This window comes from Erythrolamprus reginae, chromosome 7, assembly GCF_031021105.1.
Source record: "Erythrolamprus reginae isolate rEryReg1 chromosome 7, rEryReg1.hap1, whole genome shotgun sequence".
Classification (NCBI taxonomy): domain Eukaryota; kingdom Metazoa; phylum Chordata; class Lepidosauria; order Squamata; family Dipsadidae; genus Erythrolamprus; species Erythrolamprus reginae.
Genome location: NC_091956.1, coordinates 36,537,949 through 36,558,142, shown reverse-complemented (window position 1 = coordinate 36,558,142; position 20,194 = coordinate 36,537,949). Strand labels below are relative to the sequence as shown.

At 43.4% G+C, this 20,194-nt stretch overlaps 1 protein-coding gene across 2 annotated transcripts in view; it reads left to right on the top strand.

Annotated features, from left to right (window-relative positions):
* The window catches only part of SLC2A9 (solute carrier family 2 member 9), a 141,349-nt gene extending 121,466 nt beyond the window's left edge, over positions 1-19,883 (top strand). The window contains exons 11-13 of one of the 2 annotated variants that reach the window (XR_011559592.1): positions 15,479-15,606; positions 16,410-17,146; positions 17,787-19,883. Coding sequence is in view for 1 of the 2 variants with exons in the window: in XM_070757345.1 (XP_070613446.1) it covers positions 15,479-15,606; positions 16,410-16,664 (383 nt within the window). In the remaining variant the exon portion in view is untranslated. Of the gene's footprint in view, positions 1-15,478; positions 15,607-16,409 lie in introns of both variants that reach the window. The other variant, XM_070757345.1, reaches the window with a different exon arrangement.
* Positions 19,884-20,194: the final 311 nt, after the last annotated feature.

Genomic DNA, 20,194 nt, shown 5'->3' with positions numbered 1-20,194 from the left:
ATGCTGTGCAGCCTCCTGCTGTGAGCAGCAGCACTGCACAGTGCCACATGGTGTCCAGCTGCAAATGGTTGCAGAAGAAATCAGGCAGGCGTGGACAGGTTTTGGAGTGTGGGAGGCCTGTCTGTGGCGGTCCTAAGATAAGCAGGTGAGGGGTGCATGGATTATTACTATTATTAGTATGATGTCATTGAATTATTAATATCAAGTCAGTATGCCAAGTATTCATACTCATAGCAGGATACCACATACCATTTACAAGGAATCCACCCTATTAGATCTTTTTTGTGTTTATCATTTTTTAATGGAATCATGGTAAAATAAAATTAATTTCAATATATAATGATCAAGAATGATGATTGCTTGCAAACAAACTATATCCACATTTTTTTTTGTAATTTATTTATTATTTGTCTTCTTTTGATTATCGAATTTAAACCATTGATATTAGAATACCAGACTCCTGGTGCTTGAAGGGCACAATCTGCAGACGGGGTGGCACAGCTTTCATTGGGATGGGAAACACAAAACACATTCATATTTTAGGAACCATAAAATTAAAGAATGGTTATTAGAAACATGGAACAAAATTAAAAGACAACATTATAGAGAAGTCCCAGTTTGGTTCTCAGGAATGGAGGTTATAATACATCCCAATACCATAGGCTTAGATAAAATGGTCAGATATTCATAGATATTAGATAAAAAAAGGAAGCCCGCCCAGGATACTGACCTGCTGCCTCGCCCCGCGCCCGTCGCAGACCGTCTTTGTGTTTTTGGCTGGGGGGAGGGAGTCAGGAAGGTCTTTCTGCTCCCCCCCCAGTGAAAAACACAAAGAAACACAAAAAAACAAAACACAAACTGCCGGCGGTTTCAGCCTCCCTTTGCCCCCATGCTGCTTCGCCCTGCCTGTTGTCCTGGGAGAAGTGCTGGGGGGAGACGACAGCTGGGCAGCGGGGCTTCTCAGAGGCCTCCCGAACCCGAACTTCCGGGTTCAGCGTTCGGGAGGCCGCTGAGAAGCCCCACCGCCCAGCTGTCACCTTTTAAAACAGCCGGGGGGCTTCCCAGCAGCCTCCCTAACGCCGAACCCGGAAGTTCGGGTTTGGCGTTCGTAAGACGAAAAAAGTTCGTAAGAAGAGGCAAAATTTTTCTGAACCCCGGGTTCGTATCTCGGGTTGTTCGTAAGACGAGGGGTTCGTATCTTGAGGTACCACTGTATTTTACTTTCTTTGTAATCTTCATTTTTTCTAATTATTTTATCTGAAAATCCATCATATTTTTGGTCAATAATTGTGTCTTATTTTTATTAATTTTCAAACCTGCTATGCTCCTTCTATTCTTCTATTAAATCTATTAATTTTGATATTGAAGTTAAGGGATCTTCTATTATAAAAGCAACATCATCCGCAAATGCCTGTGCTTTATAGGATTCTTTTTTAATCTATAGACCTTTAATATTATTATTTGTTCTTATTTTTATTAATAAAGTTTCTAATGTTAAAATAAATAACAGTGGTGAAATTGGGCAACCCTGTCTAACTCCTCTTTGTATTTCAAACTTTTCTGTTTGATCGTTATTCAAAATAATTTTAGCCGTTTGATTTGAATATATAGCATCAAATATACTAAAAAATTTGGTACCAAAATTCATTTTGTTTAATTGCAGTTTCATAAAGGACCAATCAACATTAGCAAATGCTTTTTTTGCATCTAAGAATACTAATGCCATTTGTTTTTCTGGATGTTGTTCATAGTATTCTAGCATATTTATAATTGTCCTGAAATTATTTTTAATCTGTCTACCCGGTAAAAATCCATTTTGGTCTTCATGTATTATTCCATTCATAATATTTTTAAGTCTGAAGGCGTATACAGAGACAAAAATTTTGTAGTCTACGTTTAATAAGGAAATTGGCCTATAATTTTGAATTTTTTTCCTTCTCTGTTCCTGGTTTGTGTACTAAAGTTATTAAGGCTTCCGACCAGGATTTTGGTATTTTGCCATCTGCAATTATCTTATTAAAAATCTCTAACATATTTGTAGTAAGTATGTTACTATTTAATTTATAAAATTCCACCGGTATAGCATTGGGTCCGGTAGCTTTATTATTTTTCTGGTTCTTAAGTACAGTGGTACCTCAAGATACGAACCCCTCGTCTTACGAACAACCCGAGATACAAACCCGGGGTTCAGAAAATTTTTGCCTCTTCTTACGAACTTTTTTCGTCTTACGAACGCCAAACCCGAACTTCCGGGTTCGGCGTTCGGGAGGCTGCTGGGAAGCCCCGCAGCCCAGCTGTCACCTTTTAAAACAGTCGGGGGGCTTCCCAGCAGCCTCCCGGAAGCCGAAGCCGGAAGTTCGGGTTTGGCGTTCGGCTTCGGGAGGCTGCTGGGAAGCCCCCCGGCTGTTTTAAAGGTGACAGCCGGGCGGCGGGGCTTCTCCGCGGCGGCGGCAGGTTCGTAAGATTGAAAACGTTCGGGAGGCCGCTTTGGTTTTTTGGCTGGGAGGGAGGGGAGGAGGTCCGGCGCTGGGGGAGGGAGTCAGGAAGGTCCTCCTGCTCCCCCCTTCCAGTGAAAAACACAAAGACGGTGTGCCGCCGGAGACCCCTTTGTATTTTTGGCTGGGGGGGAAGCAGGAGGCGCAGGATCGGGCCGGCGGCGGGCATGGGAAAAGGCAGCAGGTCTGGGACACCCCCCACCCCAGCACTTTGAATCCCGCCGCTTCTGCTGGATACGGGCGATGGGCGGGGCGAGCTGCCACAGCCCCTGGCTTCCGCGCCGCCCGTCCCACCCACCGCCCGTATTCAGCAGAAGCTGCTGGATTCAAAGTGCTGGGGTGGGGGACTGTCGGGACACCCCCCATCCCAGCACTTTGAATCCTGCCGCTTCTGCTGGATACGGGCGGTGGGCGGGGCGAGCTGCCACAGCCCCTGGCTTCCGCGCCGCCCATCTTCAGCAGAAGCTGCTGGATTCCCCCATCCCAGCACTTTGAATCCTGCCGCTTCTGCTGGATACGGGCGGTGGGCGGGGCGAGCTGCCACAGCCCCTGGCTTCCGTGCCGCCCGTCTTCAGCAGAAGCTGCTGGATTCCCCCATCCCAGCACTTTGAATCCTGCCGCTTCTGCTGGATACGGGCGGTGGGCGGGGCGAGCTGCCACAGCCCCTGGCTTCCGCGCCGCCCGTCTTCATCAGAAGCTGCTGGATTCAAAGTGCTGGGATGGGGACTGTCGGGACACCCCCATCCCAGCACTTTGAATCCTGCCGCTTCTGCTGGATACGGGCGGTGGGCGGGGCGAGCTGCCACAGCCCCTGGCTTCCGCGCCGCCCGTCTTCATCAGAAGCTGCTGGATTCAAAGTGCTGGGATGGGGACTGTCGTGACATCCCCATCCCAGCACTTTGAATCCTGCCGCTTCTGCTGGATACGGGCGGTGGGCGGGGCGAGCTGCCACAGCCCCTGGCTTCCGCGCCGCCCGTCTTCATCAGAAGCTGCTGGATTCAAAGTGCTGGGATGGGGACTGTCGGGACACCCCCCATCCCAGCACTTTGAATCCTGCCGCTTCTGCTGGATACGGACGGTGGGCGGGGCGAGCTGCCACAGCCCCTGGCTTCCGCGCCGCCCGTCTTCATCAGAAGCTGCTGGATTCAAAGTGCTGGGATGGGGACTGTCGGGACACTCCCATCCCAGCACTTTGAATCCTGCCGCTTCTGCTGGATACGGGCGGTGGGCGGGGCGAGTTGCCACAGCCCCTGGCTTCCGCGCCGCCCGTCCCACCCACCGCCCGTATCCAGCAGAAGCAGCGGGATTCAAAGTGCTGGGGTGGGGGCCTGTCGGGACAAGCCGCGCACAAAGGCCGAGGCAAGGCTGAGCAGGAGGAGAAGCCAACCAGCGAGGCGGTGGGCTGGGAGCCGCAGGCGAAAGGAGCTCAGGCATCGGAGCGCGGCGCCAGGCATTGTTCTCCGGACCCCGCCCGCTCAGCCCCGCGGCGGCCCTTTCCCTCTCCAGGCTGCGGGCGGGGTCCGGAGAACAATGCCCGAGCTCCTTTCGCCTGCGGCTCCCAGCCCACCGCCTCGCTGGTTGGCTTCGCCTCCTGCTCAGCCTCGCCTCAGCCTTTGTGCGCGGCTCCTCCGCCGGAGCTCTGCCGCGCACCCCTTCGCAGCCCCCTCACTCCTTGTCCCGACAGCCCCCCCCAAAGAGCCGCGCGTCTTCCCAGCCATCTCCCGAAGCCCAACGCCAAACCCAAACTTCGCTCCTGTCCTGGCTAAATCGTGTGGCAGTAAACAGGCTTTGGGGTTTTGGCTGGGGGGAGAAGTAGGACCTTCCTAACTCCCTCCCCCCCAGCCAAAACCCCAAAGCATGTTTGCTGCCACACGATTTAGCGGCGAAGTGACGTGAAGGGATGGAAAGCTGAAACCGCCAGGTTTCAGCTCCCCATTCCTCCACGTCACTTCGCCCTGAATGCTTCTTGGCCGCTTGGCAGAGCGCTCGCAGCCAGCGGGCGGCGGGGGGGGGGAAACCTCGCGGGGAAGCCGGGCAAGAGCGATCTTCTGCCGGCCATGGGCGAGCGGCGGGGAGTCGCCCATGGCGGGCAGAAGATCGCTCTTGCCCGGCTTCCCCGCGAGGCAGCAGGTCAGCATCCTGGGCGGGCGAGCAGCGGGGAAGCTGGTGGCTGTGGCAGCTGCTGCCCCCCCACCCCCCCGGCTGTTTTAAAAGGTGACAGCCGGGCGGCAGCATTTTTTGGGGGGGGGTTTGTTGTTGTTGTTGCACGGATTAATAGACTTTACATTGTTTCCTATGGGAAACAATGTTTCGTCTTACGAACCTTTCGTCTTACGAACCTCCTCCTTGCACCAATTAAGTTCGTATCATGAGGTATTACTGTACTGTTATTATTGGTAAATCTATTGAACTTAAAAATTCAAAGGCCTTATCTTCTGCTATTTCTTCTTTTTGGTATACCGTATTTTTCGCTCCATAAGACGCAGTTTTTTTCCTCCCAAAGTAGGATGAAAAATCAGCCCCGTCTTATGGAGCGAAGATGCAGGCAGGGAGGGGGGGAGGCGCTGGAGCAGAGGGGGGCAGCGATATACAGTAGAACCTCGACATACGAATTTAATTGGTGCCGGAAGGAGGCTCGTGAGTCGAAAAGCTCGTATGTCGAAACATTGTTTCCCATAGGAAACAATGGAAAAGCGATTAATGCGTGCAAGCTGGATACTACAGTACTGGCAGCGAACTGGAGCAGCAGCTCCGCCTGCGTCCCGGGAAAGCGGCCGCCCGGGCCGAGTGGATGGAAGGAGCCTGGCGGCGGGCGGGGCTTGGCGGCGGGAGGGACGCGCGGTTCCGAGGTGGGGGTTCGGGGGGGGTGCTGGAAAGCCCCCCAGGCCGGCTGCGATCTTTTAAAACAGCCGCGCCGCTTCTCAGCTGACTCCTGAAGCGCGGAAGTTCGCTTTTGGCTTCAGGAGTCAGCTGGGAAGCGGCGCGGCTGTTTTAAAAGATTGCAGCCGGCCTGGGGGGCTTCCCAGCACCCCCCCCGAACCCGCTTCCCAGCTGACTCCTGAAGCCGAATGCGGAAGTTCGCCTTTGGCGTTTGGCTTCAGGAGACAGCTGGGAAGCGGCGCGGCTGTTTTAAAAGATCGCAGCCGGCCTGGGGGGCTTCCCAGCACCCCCCCGAACCTCTAAAATCTAGGTGCGTCTTATCAGCAGGTGCGTCTTATAGAGCGAAAAATACGGTAATTTTTAATAAAATTCCGACACTATCTCCTTCTTTTCATCTGTTCTATATCTAATTATGTCTTTACTATCTTCTAATTTCTTTATTATTTTAGATTCTCTATGGTTCCTTAATTTGTATGCTAACCAACATCCCGGTTTATTTGCATGTTCAAAATATTCCTGTTTAGCGCTTTTTATTTTTTCAGCTATTTGTTCTTGTTCTATCAAATTTATTTTATGTTTTATTAAATCCATTTTCCTTTTAACTGTGTTATCATCTTGGTTACTTTGTGATACTGCTTCTAAATCTTTTAAGTCGTCTTCTAATTATTGGAATTGTTTCTTTTTCTCTTAATTTTTTTTTACCGTATAAGAAATTGTCAGGCCGCATATACATACCTTTGTTGTGTCCCACAAATTTTGTGGTGGTGTTTCTGTATTTTTATTTATATTAAAGAATATTTCTAATTCTCTTTCTATCCATTCTGTATATTGGGGATCTCGTAAAATATTTCTATTTATTCACCAGTTGCTAGGTTTTTTATTTCTTTTCCATGAAATTACTAATGGATTGTGATCTGCCTGGTTGTTTGTTTCTATTTCAGTATTCACGATATATTCTGAAGTGTGTGCTGGGGCCCATGCCATATCTATTCTGGTCCAAATTTTATGAGGATTTGAATAAAAAGTGTATTGTTTATTTGATGGATGATGTTCACGCCAAATGTCGTGCAATAATAATTCTGAAATCATTTTCCAGAATGTTGTTGGTAAAATTGTTTTCTTTTTCTTACCTTTTTACCTGAATAGTCCATTTGACTATTAGAAATAGCATTAAAATCTCCAACTATTATCATATTTTCAATAGATAACTTGATTATTTTGTCATTTAATTTCTTATAAAATTGTTTTTGATTTTCATTTGGTGCATAGATTGATACAATGACGAGAGGTTCTGTTTCTAATTTTAGTTGTAACATTAAGATTCTACCCTCTTGATCACTGTATAGTTTTTTATTTATTTATTTATTTATTTATTGGATTTGTATGCCGCCCCTCTCCAGAGACTCGGGGCGGCTAACAGCGACAATAAAACAGTGTACAATAGTAATTTGGTATTGATGATTAAAAATCAATTAATATAAAAACCAAACATACATACATACCATGCATAGAATTGTAAAGGCCTAGGGGGAAAGAGGATCTCAATTCCCCCATGCCTGGCGGCAGAGGTGGGTTTTAAGTTGTTTACGAAAGGCAAGGAGGGTGGGGGCAGTTCTAATCTCTGGGGGGAGTTGGTTCCAGAGGGCCAGGGCCGCCACAGAGAAGGCTCTTCCCCTGGGTCCCGCCAGGCGACATTGCTTAGTTGACGGGACCCGGAAAAAGATCCACTCTGTGAGACCTAACTGGTCGCTGGGATTCGTGCAGCAGAAGGCGGTCCCTGAGGTAATCTGGTCCGGTGCCATGAAGGGCTTTATAGGTCATAACCAACACTTTGAATTGTGACCGGAAACTGATCGGCAATCAATGCAGACTGCGGAGTGTTGGTGTAACATGGGCATATTTGGGAAGGCCCATGATTGCTCTCGCAGCTGCATTCTGCACGATCTGAAGTTTCCGAACATTTTTCAAAGGTAGCCCCATGTAGAGAGCGTTACAGTAGTCAAGCCTCGAGGTAATGAGGGCATGAGTGACCGTGAGCAGTGACTCCCGGTCCAAGTAGGGTCGCAACTGGTGCACAAGGCGAACCTGGGCAAACGTCCCCCTCGCCACAGCTGAAAGATGTTTCTCTAATGTGAGCTGTGGATCGAGGAGGACGCCCAAGTTGTGAACCTTCTCTGAGGGGGCCAGTGATTCTCCCCCCAGGGTAATGGATGGACAGATGGAGTTGTCCTTGGGAGGTAAGATCCACAGCCACTCCGTCTTGTCTGAGTTGAGTTTGAGCTTGTTGACACTCATCCAGGCCCTAACATCCTCCAGGGACTGGCCCATCACTTCCACTGCTTCGTTGGCTGGACATGGGGTGGAGATGTATAACTGGGTATCATCGGCGTATTGATGATACCTCACCCCATGCCCTTGGATGATCTCACCTAGTGGTTTCATGTAGATATTAAATAGCAGGGGGGAGAGGACCGACCCCTGAGGCACCCCACAAGGGAGAGACCTAGAGGTTGACCTCTGATCCCCTACTAACACCGACTGCGACCGACCAGAGAGGTATGAGGAGAACCACTGAAGAACAGTGCCTCCCACTCCCAACCCCTCTAGTCGGTGCAGAAGGATACCATGGTCGATAGTATCGAAAGCTGCTGAGAGGTCAAGAAGCACCAGGACAGAGGACAAGCCCCTGTCCTGGGCCCGCCAGAGATCAGCCATCAACGCGACCAAAGCAGTTTCCGTGCTGTAGCCGGGCCTGAATCCAGACTGCTGAGGACCTAGACAATCGGCTTCTTCCAAGGACCGCTGGAGCTGAAGTGCCACCACCTTCTCAACAACCTTCCCCATAAAGGGAAGGTTGGAGACTGGACAGTAGTTATTGAGTATGGCTGGGTCCAGGGAAGGCTTCTTGAGGAGGGGGCGCACAAGTGCCTCCTTATAAGGAGCCGGAAAGGACCCACTCCCCAAGGAGGCGTTGACAATCTCCCGGACCCAGCTCCGTGTCACCTCTCGACTGGCCGAAACCAACCAAGAGGGACACGGATCCAGTAGACAGGTGGCGGAACACACAGCTCCAATGGCCTTGTCCACTTCCTTAGGTGTCACCAAGTCAAACCTCTCCCAGACAGATGGACAAAGACGTTTAGCCCCCGTCACCTCGACTGACTCGTTGTCAGTTGACTCTGTTTTACAATTGGAGTCGAGGTCCGCTCGAATCCGAGCAATTTTATCAGCGAAAAACGTGTTAAAATCCTCGGCACTACTCTGCAAGGGCTCCCTAACTCCCCCCTGGTTAAGAAGGGAGCGGGTTACCCTGAACAGAGCGGCCAGGTGGGATTCCGCTGATGCAATCAATGTGGCATGATACGCGCATCTTGCCGCCTTGAGTGCCACTTTGTAAGTCATAATATGAGCTCTTACAAGTGTTCGATCGGATTCGGACTTACTCTTCCTCCATCGCTTCTCTAGACGTCTCTTCTGGCGTTTCAACTCCCGGAGCTCCTCATTGAACCATGGAGCTCTACGGGGTCTAGTGCCGCAGAGAGGTCGCAGCGGTGCAATTCGGTCAAGGGCCTCTGCTGCAGCCTTGTTCCAGGCCTCAGCCAGAGACTCTGCCGAACTGTGGACGAGTGCATCTGGAAGAGCCCCAAGCGCCTTCTGAAAGTCTTCTGGATCCATCAGGCACCTGGGGCGGAACAACTTAATCGGTTCCGCCTCCCTGCGAGGGAGGATTGGAGCCAGGAAGTCAAGCCGCAGTAGAAAATGGTCTGACCATGACAAAGGCAATACCTCTAAGCCCCTTAATCTCAGATCATTACTCAGTTGCTCAGAGAGGAATACCATGTCAGGTGCGTGCCCCCCCTTATGAATCGGACCCTGCACTACTTGAGTCAGATCCATGGCTGACATGGTGGCCATGAACTCCTGTGCCAGCCCAGAGGATCCGCCGCGCGACGGCAGGTTGAGGTCCCCCAAGACCATAAGCCTAGGGAACCTCACCGCCAGCCCGGCCACCTCCTCCAGCAGCACAGGCAGGGCTGTTGACATGCAGCTGGGAGGCAGGTACGTGAGTAACAAGCCCACCTGAACCCCTAGGTCCAACTTCACCAGGAGAGACTCGCAACCCGCAATCTCTGGAGCAGTGAGTCTACGCAAGCACAGGCTCTCCCTGGCTATAATAGCCACTCCTCCCCCCCCCTTCCCTGGGGTCGAGGCTGATGCCATATCCGAAACCCGGCTGGGCAGATTTCAGAGAGAGGAACTCCTCCCTCCGGGCCCAGCCAGGTTTCGGTCACACAAGCCAGGTCGGCCTCCTCATCCAGGATCAAATCCCGGATGAGGAGAGCTTTATTTACTACCGACCTGGCATTGAGTAGCAACAGCTTGAGCCCAGGGCCAGACTTACACTCATCACCAGTGCCTTGAGTTAAGCTCATGGGGCCGGAACAAGGGATTGTTATTAAGCAGTGATCCCTCCTTCCCCTGGAACGGCTAGCTCCATGGCTTCCGCCATATCTGCCTCTCCCCAGCAAGACCGGGATATTTTGACCCTCCGCCACCCCAGAGATAAGTGTTCCCCCACCTCCTGCCCTTCCAGTTTCAGGTGTGCCTGAAATTTCATTCATATCATATTCATTCATTTCATACATATTATAATCCCACCCACCCACCCTGTTCCATCTATCACCCCCTTCCCATTCATTTCCATTCACAATATTCCATTCATTCCAATAATTACTAACATAATCCCATTCATTCATACCATAAATACATTAATCCCTAAAAAATAGTTAAAAAATTAAAAATACATAATACATATACCAGAAATATAAAAATAGCCTAAATGTACTAATTAATTATCAATTACTCTAAAACTAGTACTGGATGTCAAATTATTAAATATTTTTAAAGACCAAATTACAGGGGGAAAAAATCAGTTAAAAATCAAGTAGTTAGCAGTTCTTAGATCATCAACAGCTAGGTGGCGCCAGACTCTGAGTCAATTAAGTTCTGGAAAAAGTCCAGCATAAAATGTCCAAGTCTTTAAATAATGAGTCCTTGGGGGAAAGAAAGATCTCTTTAGTGCTGTCCGTTGCCACCGCCTGGCACTCTCAATTGTTTCATTTATATAAACTGCAATGCCTCTTTTTTTTGGTCAGCTAAACTGTTAAAAATATTACCTAGTTTTTGGGTTGCATAATAGTTTTCTATTCAATTTTTTGATATGGACTTCTTGTAAAATTATAGAGGAGAGGGGCGGCATACAAATCTAATAAATAAATAATAATAATAATAATAATAATAAAAATAATAATAATAATAATAATAATAATAATAATAAATAATAATAATAATTTACGCTCTTTGTTTTTTAAGTTTAGAAAATATTTGATTTCTTGGGTTATTTAATCCATTTATGTTAACATAATTTTTTTTTATATCGGACCACATATCTATTTGTAGTATTTCTTGGTTTCTTTGGGTTCTCGTAGTCTGCTACTTAGCACCAATTCTTGTTGTATTTGTGGTTGTTTTCTCTTAGCACCTTGGGCCTCCTTCCTCTCTTTACAGGCAGCCCCCTGTTCCTCTTCTCTTTCTTTAATTTCTTTGTGAGGTTGTTCTGACCTATTCAGGCCAGTGTCTTCAAAAAAAGGCCCTAGCTTCATCCACCTTCTCCAATTTTATTCTGAATCCTTGCCAATATAAAGAGATACCTTCTGGGATAAGCCAACAGAAGGTTATATTTTCACTAATTAAAATTCTGGTTTAACAATAGTATTTCCTCCAGCTTTCCCATACTCTTTTTGGAACTTGATTTAATATTATGATGTCTTTTCCTTTGTAGTTCAAATTTTGATTTCTTGTCCATTTTAAAATATCATCTCTTATAGTCTTCCTGATGAATTTAATGTGGACCTCTCTCGGCAGGTTATGCTTCCTGACAAAGCTGGCCTGTACTCTGTAGATTTCATCAATTTCTTTTATTAATTCTTGTGGATCTGTCTTTAGAATCTCCCCTATTATCTCTGCCATTTTTAAGCACAGATCTTCATCTTTTTCTTCTAACACATTTTGAAATCTCAATCCGTAAGAAGCACATTGTAATTCTAAATGTGTAATTGCTTCGTCAAACCCTCTATTAATTATGTTACTATGATCTTCAAATTCTTCCATTTTCTGCTCTGCTTTCTTCATTTTGTCTTCCACCATTTTAATCCTTTGTTCATTTTCTTTTAAAGTTTGTTGTACAACTTCTATTTTCCCATCCATTGCTTTCATGCTTCCTTTCACGTCTCCCATTTCAATTTTCAGATCTCCCATTTCTGCTTTTATATCTGCATAATGCTTTTTGGCTTCTTCTCGTGCTTCTCTATTTGTATCAATTGAGATCTGAGTTTTTTGCATAAAATCTTGGATGACAGCTAAAGAATCCTGAATAGTCTGCAGAGTTGGTTGTGTCAAAGTCTTCTCCTTTTCCTTTTCTTTCTCTTTGCCCAACATACTTGTTATTGTTCTTTGTTGTGATGGAGATGGAGACCTTTGTGGGGTGGAAGATGGAGTTAAAGTCTGTTTTTTTTAAGTTTTTATGATAGCAGTCGTAGTAGACATCTTAAAAGAATTTCTAAGTTTCCTAACACCTGTAAAATTTATCTTCTTCCAAAATGACATCAACTTAACAGCTTAAAGATTGAAAAATACTTTGTCTTCTATTTTACTTAATACTTTAAAATCAATTATTCAAACCACTACTATTTGACTTGACACATAATCTAGTATATATGATAAAAATGCTAAATATAATAAAATGCTAAGATATACTAAATATATGAGTATAAAAAGGAATAATAAAATTTATATAAAATATGAGTCAAATACTTTATGCTTCTAATTACTTAAAAATACTGCTCTCTTCTTAAAAATGTAAGGAAAGAAGAAAAGACTTAAAACATATCAAAATATATCAAGAAGAAAGCAGAAAATATAACAAAAACCCTTAAAATAGCAAATATATATGAGAATTTTCTTTCAAAATATGCAGCTTATTCAATATAAAAATTACTATATTAAAACTATTTATGCAATTGATATTAATCCAATATAATTAATCAAATATTGTGCAATCAATCAAACTTATCTGCTCAAATATATTTTCAAAGGGAAAAAAGGGGAAGAAAGAAAAATTAAAAGAAAGAGAAAGTAAAGAAAGTGAGGGAAAGGGGTGAAACAAAGCAAGAGGAAATAATTAGACAAATATTTATATAATACTAAATTATAAAAGAGAGACAATATGACAACCTAAATGCAATGAGGAATAGGGGCATACCAGAATGGGAGGGAGGAAAGAAAATCTAGCAGTTCATTTGTGCTTTAAATTGATTTGATTAAAAGAATTTCTACCACAATAATTAAAAGTACTTAAGTCAATTTTTCTGTAAAGTCCAGAGCGATCCTGTCTTCTTCTAGTAGTTAAAAATAGTTAAAAGTAAACCAATTCAGTCCTGTTGTTGTTCAGAAATAAATCAATGTTCCAATAATTAATTAGTCCTGTAATGTCCAGTTAAGTAGTACAATGTAATCCAATTAATTGTAGTCCAAATAATCCAAATTATAATCCAAAAGTAAAGTCCAAATAATGTCCAAATAATGCTCTGTTCAGGATAAAGAATTTCTTCAGAAGCATATATAGCTCAGTCCATGATAAACCTAATTTAAAATACTTCAGTCACAATATCCTGTTTTCTTTAGTAAATCCAGATGTAATGTAATGTGCCTAGTCCTTTGTCTTCATTAAGCATTAAACCTCCATCTTGTAAAATATTTTCCTGCTGTTGCTTTAAATACAACCACCACGTAGATTCCAAAAAAAAAAGAAAAAAAAGGGAGCCGGTAATTTTAAATTTATTTTGGTTCTCTTTAGTTATAGAAATAAAGTTCAGTTCCCCTCGTTTCTAATATATTTGATAAAACCTTCCAGGAATAAAGTCACACAACGAATTGTTTTAAGGCAAATTAGATCTTATTCTTTTAATATAGTCTCAGTAATCATGTGATCTAAGGCTTTTTCCAGCTTATTAAGATCGCTCAAAACTTCCAGTTTGGACCGGGGCTGCAGTGGAGGCTCCGGGATAGGGCTCTGTCCCTGAGGCCCCCCTTTACCCCTCCAAAGGTCGCCCCTAGCGATCGGATCGGCCCCGGATGGACCGGTCCTAGAACATGGGGTTTTCCTGCACCCGAGGAGCCATCGCCAAGGTTCCGGAGGGAAAGGACCACCCCGCGGCTTTGGAGAGCGGAGAACTGAGCCTCTATTTTAGAGGTATCGGCCATTGCAGCCCGACCTCACCAGTGGGAAGCAAAGAAGACAACAAGAAGAAGAACTAAAATTTGAAATAATTTCAGCATTGCAGAAAAAGGAGACAATAGAAAAGAAGAATATATCAAAATGACTTTATATTTTCTCTTCTTTATTAACTTAATTTTATGTTATTATAAGGTTTGAACAAAATTCTTCTTTTCACCTAGATTAATATGTTGATTTAATGTATCAAGAATATATTCTTTTTCTGTATTAAAAATTAACTTCTAAGATGAGAGGGGTAATTGTAACCCCTACTATGTGTTAAATGTTTGTATATTTGTGTGTGATTTTTATGAAAAATCAATAAAGTTTCTATAAAAAAAAAAGATCCGCTCACACTAGCAAATTGCTTATAGCTTTCTTCTTCGCCTTAATTCTGTTATATATTTCTCATATTAGTTGAACTTGTAGGAATATCTTAATCTCTTTACCTCCTTTCTTCTCCGATGATCTATATACTTCTTTTGATGTTTTTCCTCCCTTCTTTGTGGACGTGCCGCTATGGCCGGGTACCAGACATCGCCAGGACCCAGATATTTGCTCCTGACTCTGTGGGGCAATCCTTTCTCTTTGGGGTAGTGGCGAAATACCCCCCGGGTGCCAGCAAACCTACTGTTCTCAGATTGGACTCTCCAGGTCCAGTCAGATCGCTAAGGCGCGACCGCCAGGGCGAAAACGGAGGTCCAGGGATGGAGTTTTGTCCCCATCCCCGGTGGCTCCGCTGCCACCAGAAGTCCTCAAAACTGATAAGTTTAAACTAAGCTATCAATGAGAAAGCAGGGGTGGGGTGGGTTATGTATAGTCTGTTTTTGTCTTGTCTATGGTTTTCTCTTTCACTTACCCCTTTTTTCCCGTTTTGATGATGAATGTGAAGATGCAATGATCGAGAAAATGTCCTTTAAATATATATATATTTGAAATAAAATTCTCTTTATAAAAATAATGTTAAAAAAAGAATGATGATTGCTATGTGTACAAAATATATATGTGTGTGTGTACGTGTGTGTCACATATTTTTGCTGAATATTTATAATTAATAATATATATAATTCTCTGCCTTACAAGGCAGAAGCCCCAGGATCAAATCCCAGTAAGGGTATGCTTAGCTGATGAGGCCAGAACAAGGCCAAAATAGCGCTATCCTAGTCTCCCTTAATTTTAAAAATTCAGCAAAAACGTGATATAATATATATATTGAAAGAACATTACAGCTCCTTTTTTGCCTCTCGGCACAACCCAGGGCCATTTCCAAGACAGTTAATTTATTCATAGCCGACAAACTATGTTCTGTATGTGTCACATGTTTTTGCTGAATTTGAAAATTAAGAGAGACTAGGATAGATCTATTTCGGCCTTATTTTGGCCTCATCAGCTAGCCATACCCTCACTGGGATTTGAACTTGCAACCTTTGCCTTGTAAGGAAGATAATTTACCTCTAGGCTACAGTATCCAATCCCTTCAGCTCTGCACCAGGGAAGAGTTACATGGGTTTTTTTGTCGAATCACCCTGGTATATTGAAGAAACATCACAGCTCCTTTTTTCATATTATTATTTTCATATTATTTCATCTTTTCTAACAAAATATCCAATATGTCTAATCAGATTTGATCTTATTTACAAGAGGATGAAAGGCCTCATGGCAGCACACTCCTGAATATTCTTTAGCAATAGGTTCCTGGCCTCAAGTCTTTGTTTTTCTTGTTAGGAATAGGTTTAGGAAACATTTAATTTTTGTCTCTTTCTTGCAGGTGGAATTCCATTTATCCTCACCGCAGAGTTCTTTCCACAGTCTCAAAGGCCAGCAGCGTTTATGATTGCAGGAATAACCAACTGGCTCTGCAATTTCATAGTTGGACTCCTTTTCCCTTTCATTCAGGTATGGGCTTCGAATTACAGATGGTACCAGAACATTTTAAAAAGGGTAAAGTATGATTTTCAGTGAAATCAATATGTAACCCTCTTGATCTATTTATAGTGTCTTTTTTTAGTGTTTTAAAATTTATGATTTATTTATTTATTTATTCAAAAAAGAATAACTTTAAATCATTACATCATGTAATAACACCATGGGTTGGGGACATAAAAATAAAAACATAGGGTAATGTAAAGAAAAATTAACAGAAGAATTAATTGAAAAATACACAGGAAAAGATGAGGCTCTGAAAAGATATAGAGCATGTTGATCTGTTCCAGTTTATGAGGCAACTTAATGTAAAAAAGTGCCAGTTTGCATAAAATACACAAAGGTTAAAACCCTTTAAAACATCCAAAAATGAGAACCCACAAGCTTTCTTGGTAACTTATACAAATGTTAATTTAGAAAGTTTTTCCTTACATTTAACTACAACTTGTACCCATTTTTCACCCTAATTTTTGTGACCAGTTCTGATCAACTTTCCTACATAATTTTGTATGCAATTAAATAGCATAGTTTTAATATGACCAGAGCTAGTGATTAAGAATTTGTGGGGGGAAATCCAAAATAGCTTGGGCTATTTTATTTTTTTCAAGTTAGAGATCAAAATGTGGTGCTCAGCTTCAAAGCACATGAAATGCTGATAATAGAAGGCATGTGTTTAGTCAAAGGAAGATGTTCTTATACATTTGTAGACCAAGACTGGTTTTATATCTGTGTAAGGATCCTGATAATCCAGGTTTCATTTTGCTTTATGTTTTTAGGAAGGATTGCAAACATACTGTTTCCTGGTTTTTGCTGTCATCTGTCTTGTTGGAGCCACTTTCCTTTTCTGTGTTTTACCTGAAACAAAAAAGAAAACACTTGCTGAAATCAACCAGGCATTTGCCAAGAGGAAAATGCCTCTGGAAATCCAAGAAATGGGTCGTTTTGATCCCAAGGGAAAATCAAGTGAAGTAGAAGAATCTAATTTTCGTCATTCATTGGGAAATGAAAAAAACAAAAGTGAACTGGCCTAAATTCAACTTTTTACATTTTTTTTGCATTTGAACAAATGTATTAATTAATTGCCTTGTGATTGGAGAGAAGTTGTGATTATTTGAGCAAAATCACTGATTCATTTAACTATGCAAATTCACATTTGAGCATTGAATAATAGTTCAATGGTTTGGTTTGGTGGTCTGTAGTTTTCTATTGAGCAATAGGAGTATACTACAGACCACCAAACCAAACATAAATAATGGACAGCCTTTTTACCAACCAGCTAACACACATATGTAAGAAAAACAACACAGTAACAATGGGAGACTTCAATTACTCAGACATCAATTGGAAAACCAACTCTTCACCAAGCGAAAACCCAAACAAATTTCTAACCAGCCTTGCAGACAATTTAATTGTCCAAAAAGTGGAGGAAAGAACAAGAGAGGCAGCCACACTAGAGCTAATAGTCACAGAGGAGAAGAAGCGATAGAGGGAGTCAAAACTTAAGGGGCACTGGGTGATGTTGTGGCTCCGTCTGAGGCCCCTCAGGGAACGGCTGATCTTCTGTCGGTTTCCAGCTCAGAGGGAGAGGATGAGGAACAGGAGGTGCAGGCAGACGAGGAGGAGGAATCCCAGGCTGAAGAAGAGGGAGGACAGCCAGAGTCCCCCCAGAGGGAGCTCTCCCCAGCAAGCAGCCTGGATTCCTTAGAGGAAAATGCACAAGCCATAATTGATCTGCGACAGAGAAGAGCTACACAGCGAAGGGACCAATTGGCTAGGTACTTTCAGCATTAAAGAGGCAACAGCTGGGTTTAGGTGTGGTGCTCTTTGGAAAGGCTAAAAGGCAGACCCACCCTTCCTGGCTTGTGGAGTTTTATCTTTGAGAGTTTTGGGACCTGGCTGTGAACTTTGGCGTCTTGGAATCCTGGTTTGTGCCTTTGACTACTGAAACCTTGGGGTGGGTGTGCCAGCAAGAAGCTTGCTGTATTGTCTGGACATCAGGACTCTGCTGTAAAGTATTATAGCCTGTCTGTTGGGAAGAACAGGTTTTCCTCTGTGTTTATTTTTTCCAGCTATAAAGTACTTTTGCTTTTACCAGAGTGTCTGGCTGTTTTTTCCAGTTGGTGTTGAGGTCTGGGGGAACCCAGACAGAACAGGTGAGAGCGACCATACCATTATAAACTTCAACATAATGCTAACATAAACAATAGGACCCAATAACACCAAAGTCCCAGATTTTAGAAAAGCGGACTTCAACAAACTTAGAAGAAACCTGAAAGCAGTCCTTTGGAAGAAGCCCTAAAGGGCAAAAAGCTTGGTCATAGAAGTCACAATCATAGAAGCCCAGAACAACACTATCACAATGAAAAAGAAATACATAAAATCCAAACAGAAACCAGCATGGCTACACAAAGACCTCATAGATAAACTGAAAGGAAAAAAGACAAACACAAAAAATGGAAAGAAGGACACACTAAGGCAGAATACCAACAGACAGCCAGATTCTGCAAAGAAAAAATCAGGGCAGCAAAGGCCCAGTACGAAGTAAGCCTAGCAACAAAAATCAAAGACAATAAAAAAAAAGTTTCTTCCAACACATAAACAACCTAAAAAAAACAAAAAAAACCAATTGGCCCACTAAAATGAGCAGATGGCAAGGAAGTAACAGATAACAAAGACAAAGCAAAATTACGCAAAACATTCTTTGCATCTGTCTTCATAAAGAAACTGTAAACCAGCAAACCTCTTACACAGCTGCAGGAAATAGAATTGGAACTCAGGTCCACATCAACAAAAACTCAGTAAAAGATCACCTGTTGGAATTCAATGAGTATAAATCACCAGGACCAGATGGACTACACCCCAGAGTCCTAAAGGAACCAACAGAGGTCATCACCAAACCACTGTACCAAAGAGCCTGGCTCACAGGATAACTATAGGATGATTGAAAATGAGCCAGTGTAGTCCCCATCTACAAAAAAGGCAAAAAACCTGATCCCCAAAACTACAGACCGATCAGCCTTATGTCAATGCTCAGGAAAATGGAAGAAAAATAATCAAGAAACATATCTGCCACCACCTAGAGACAAATAATGTAATAACTAACAGCCAACATGGATTTGTCAGGAACAAATCATGCCAAACCAATCTCATCCCATTCTTCAATACTGTGACCAAATAAATTGACCAATGCAACACAGTGGACTTAGTATACCTGGATTTCAGTAAAGCATTCAACAAGGTCGACCACAATCTACTTCTCCACAAACTAGAGAAAAGTGGAATAGACAGCAACACAACCAGGAAGATTGACAAATTGCTTATCAATCGCACCCAACAAGTGGTCCTAAATGGGTCAATGTCCACATGGAAAGAAGTAAGTAGCAAGGTACCATAAAGATCAACCCTAGGCCCAGTACTTTTTAACATATTCATCAATGACCTAGATGAGGGAGTAGAAGGGGAACAAATTAAATTTGCAGATGACACCAATCTGGCAGGAGTGGTCAACACCCCAGAGAATAGGCTCAAGATACAGAGGGCTCTGCACCGACTAGTACAATGGGCCCAAGCAAACAAAATAAAGTTCAATGCAGAAAAAAGTAGGATCCTATACCTAGGTAAGAAAAACCCAAAACATACAGAGTAACTGGGTGAAAGCACACTCAACAGCAATGAATGTGAGAGAGATCTTGGAGTCTTGGTGGACAACCAACTAAACATGAGCTAGCAATGTGCGGCAGCAGCTAAAAAAGCCAACACAATCCTGAGCTGCATAAACAGGGATACACTCCAGGACAAGGGAAGGACTAACACCACACTATAATGCCCTAGTTAGATCACACCTAGAGTACTGCATTCAGTTTTGGGCACCACACTACAAAAGAGATATTGAAACTGTAGAGAAAGTACAGAATAGAGCAACCAGGATGACCAAGAGACTAGAAACTAAAACATATGAGGAAAGGTTGCAGGAACTGGGCTTGAGGTCTGCCACAAAGAGGAGGGGTTCACACTATTTTCCAGAGCACCAGAGGGCATGACAAGGAGCAACTGATGAAAGCTGACCAAGGAGAGATTCAGCCTGGATATAAGGAATAACTCTCTGACGGTGAATGTGATCAACCAGAGATTTTCAAGAAAAGATTGGACTATTTGTTTGGGTTGGTGTAGGGTTTCTTGCACTGGCAGGGGATTGGACTAGAAAACCTGCAAGGCCCCTTCCAACTCAATCAATCAATCAATCAATCAATCAATCAATAATAAATAAATAGAGGCATATTAAACATCTAGCATTTCCAATGAAACTTCCTTGATTAGTAGTGCAGTGACTTTTACCAATAGTTTGGATTGATGGTTCAAGCATGATTCACTTTCTCAAGCATATGTTTTCCAAATTCAAAAAACCTATTTTTAATTTACAATTTTAAGTAAAATTCAGATTTTTTCATAGTGAAAATTGGATTTATGGAGTGTTTCAACCTCTTGAGGTTAATGCTAAAACAAATAGTCTCATATAGATAACTTCTTAGACTCATGGCAATTCTATGAGGATATATTTAAA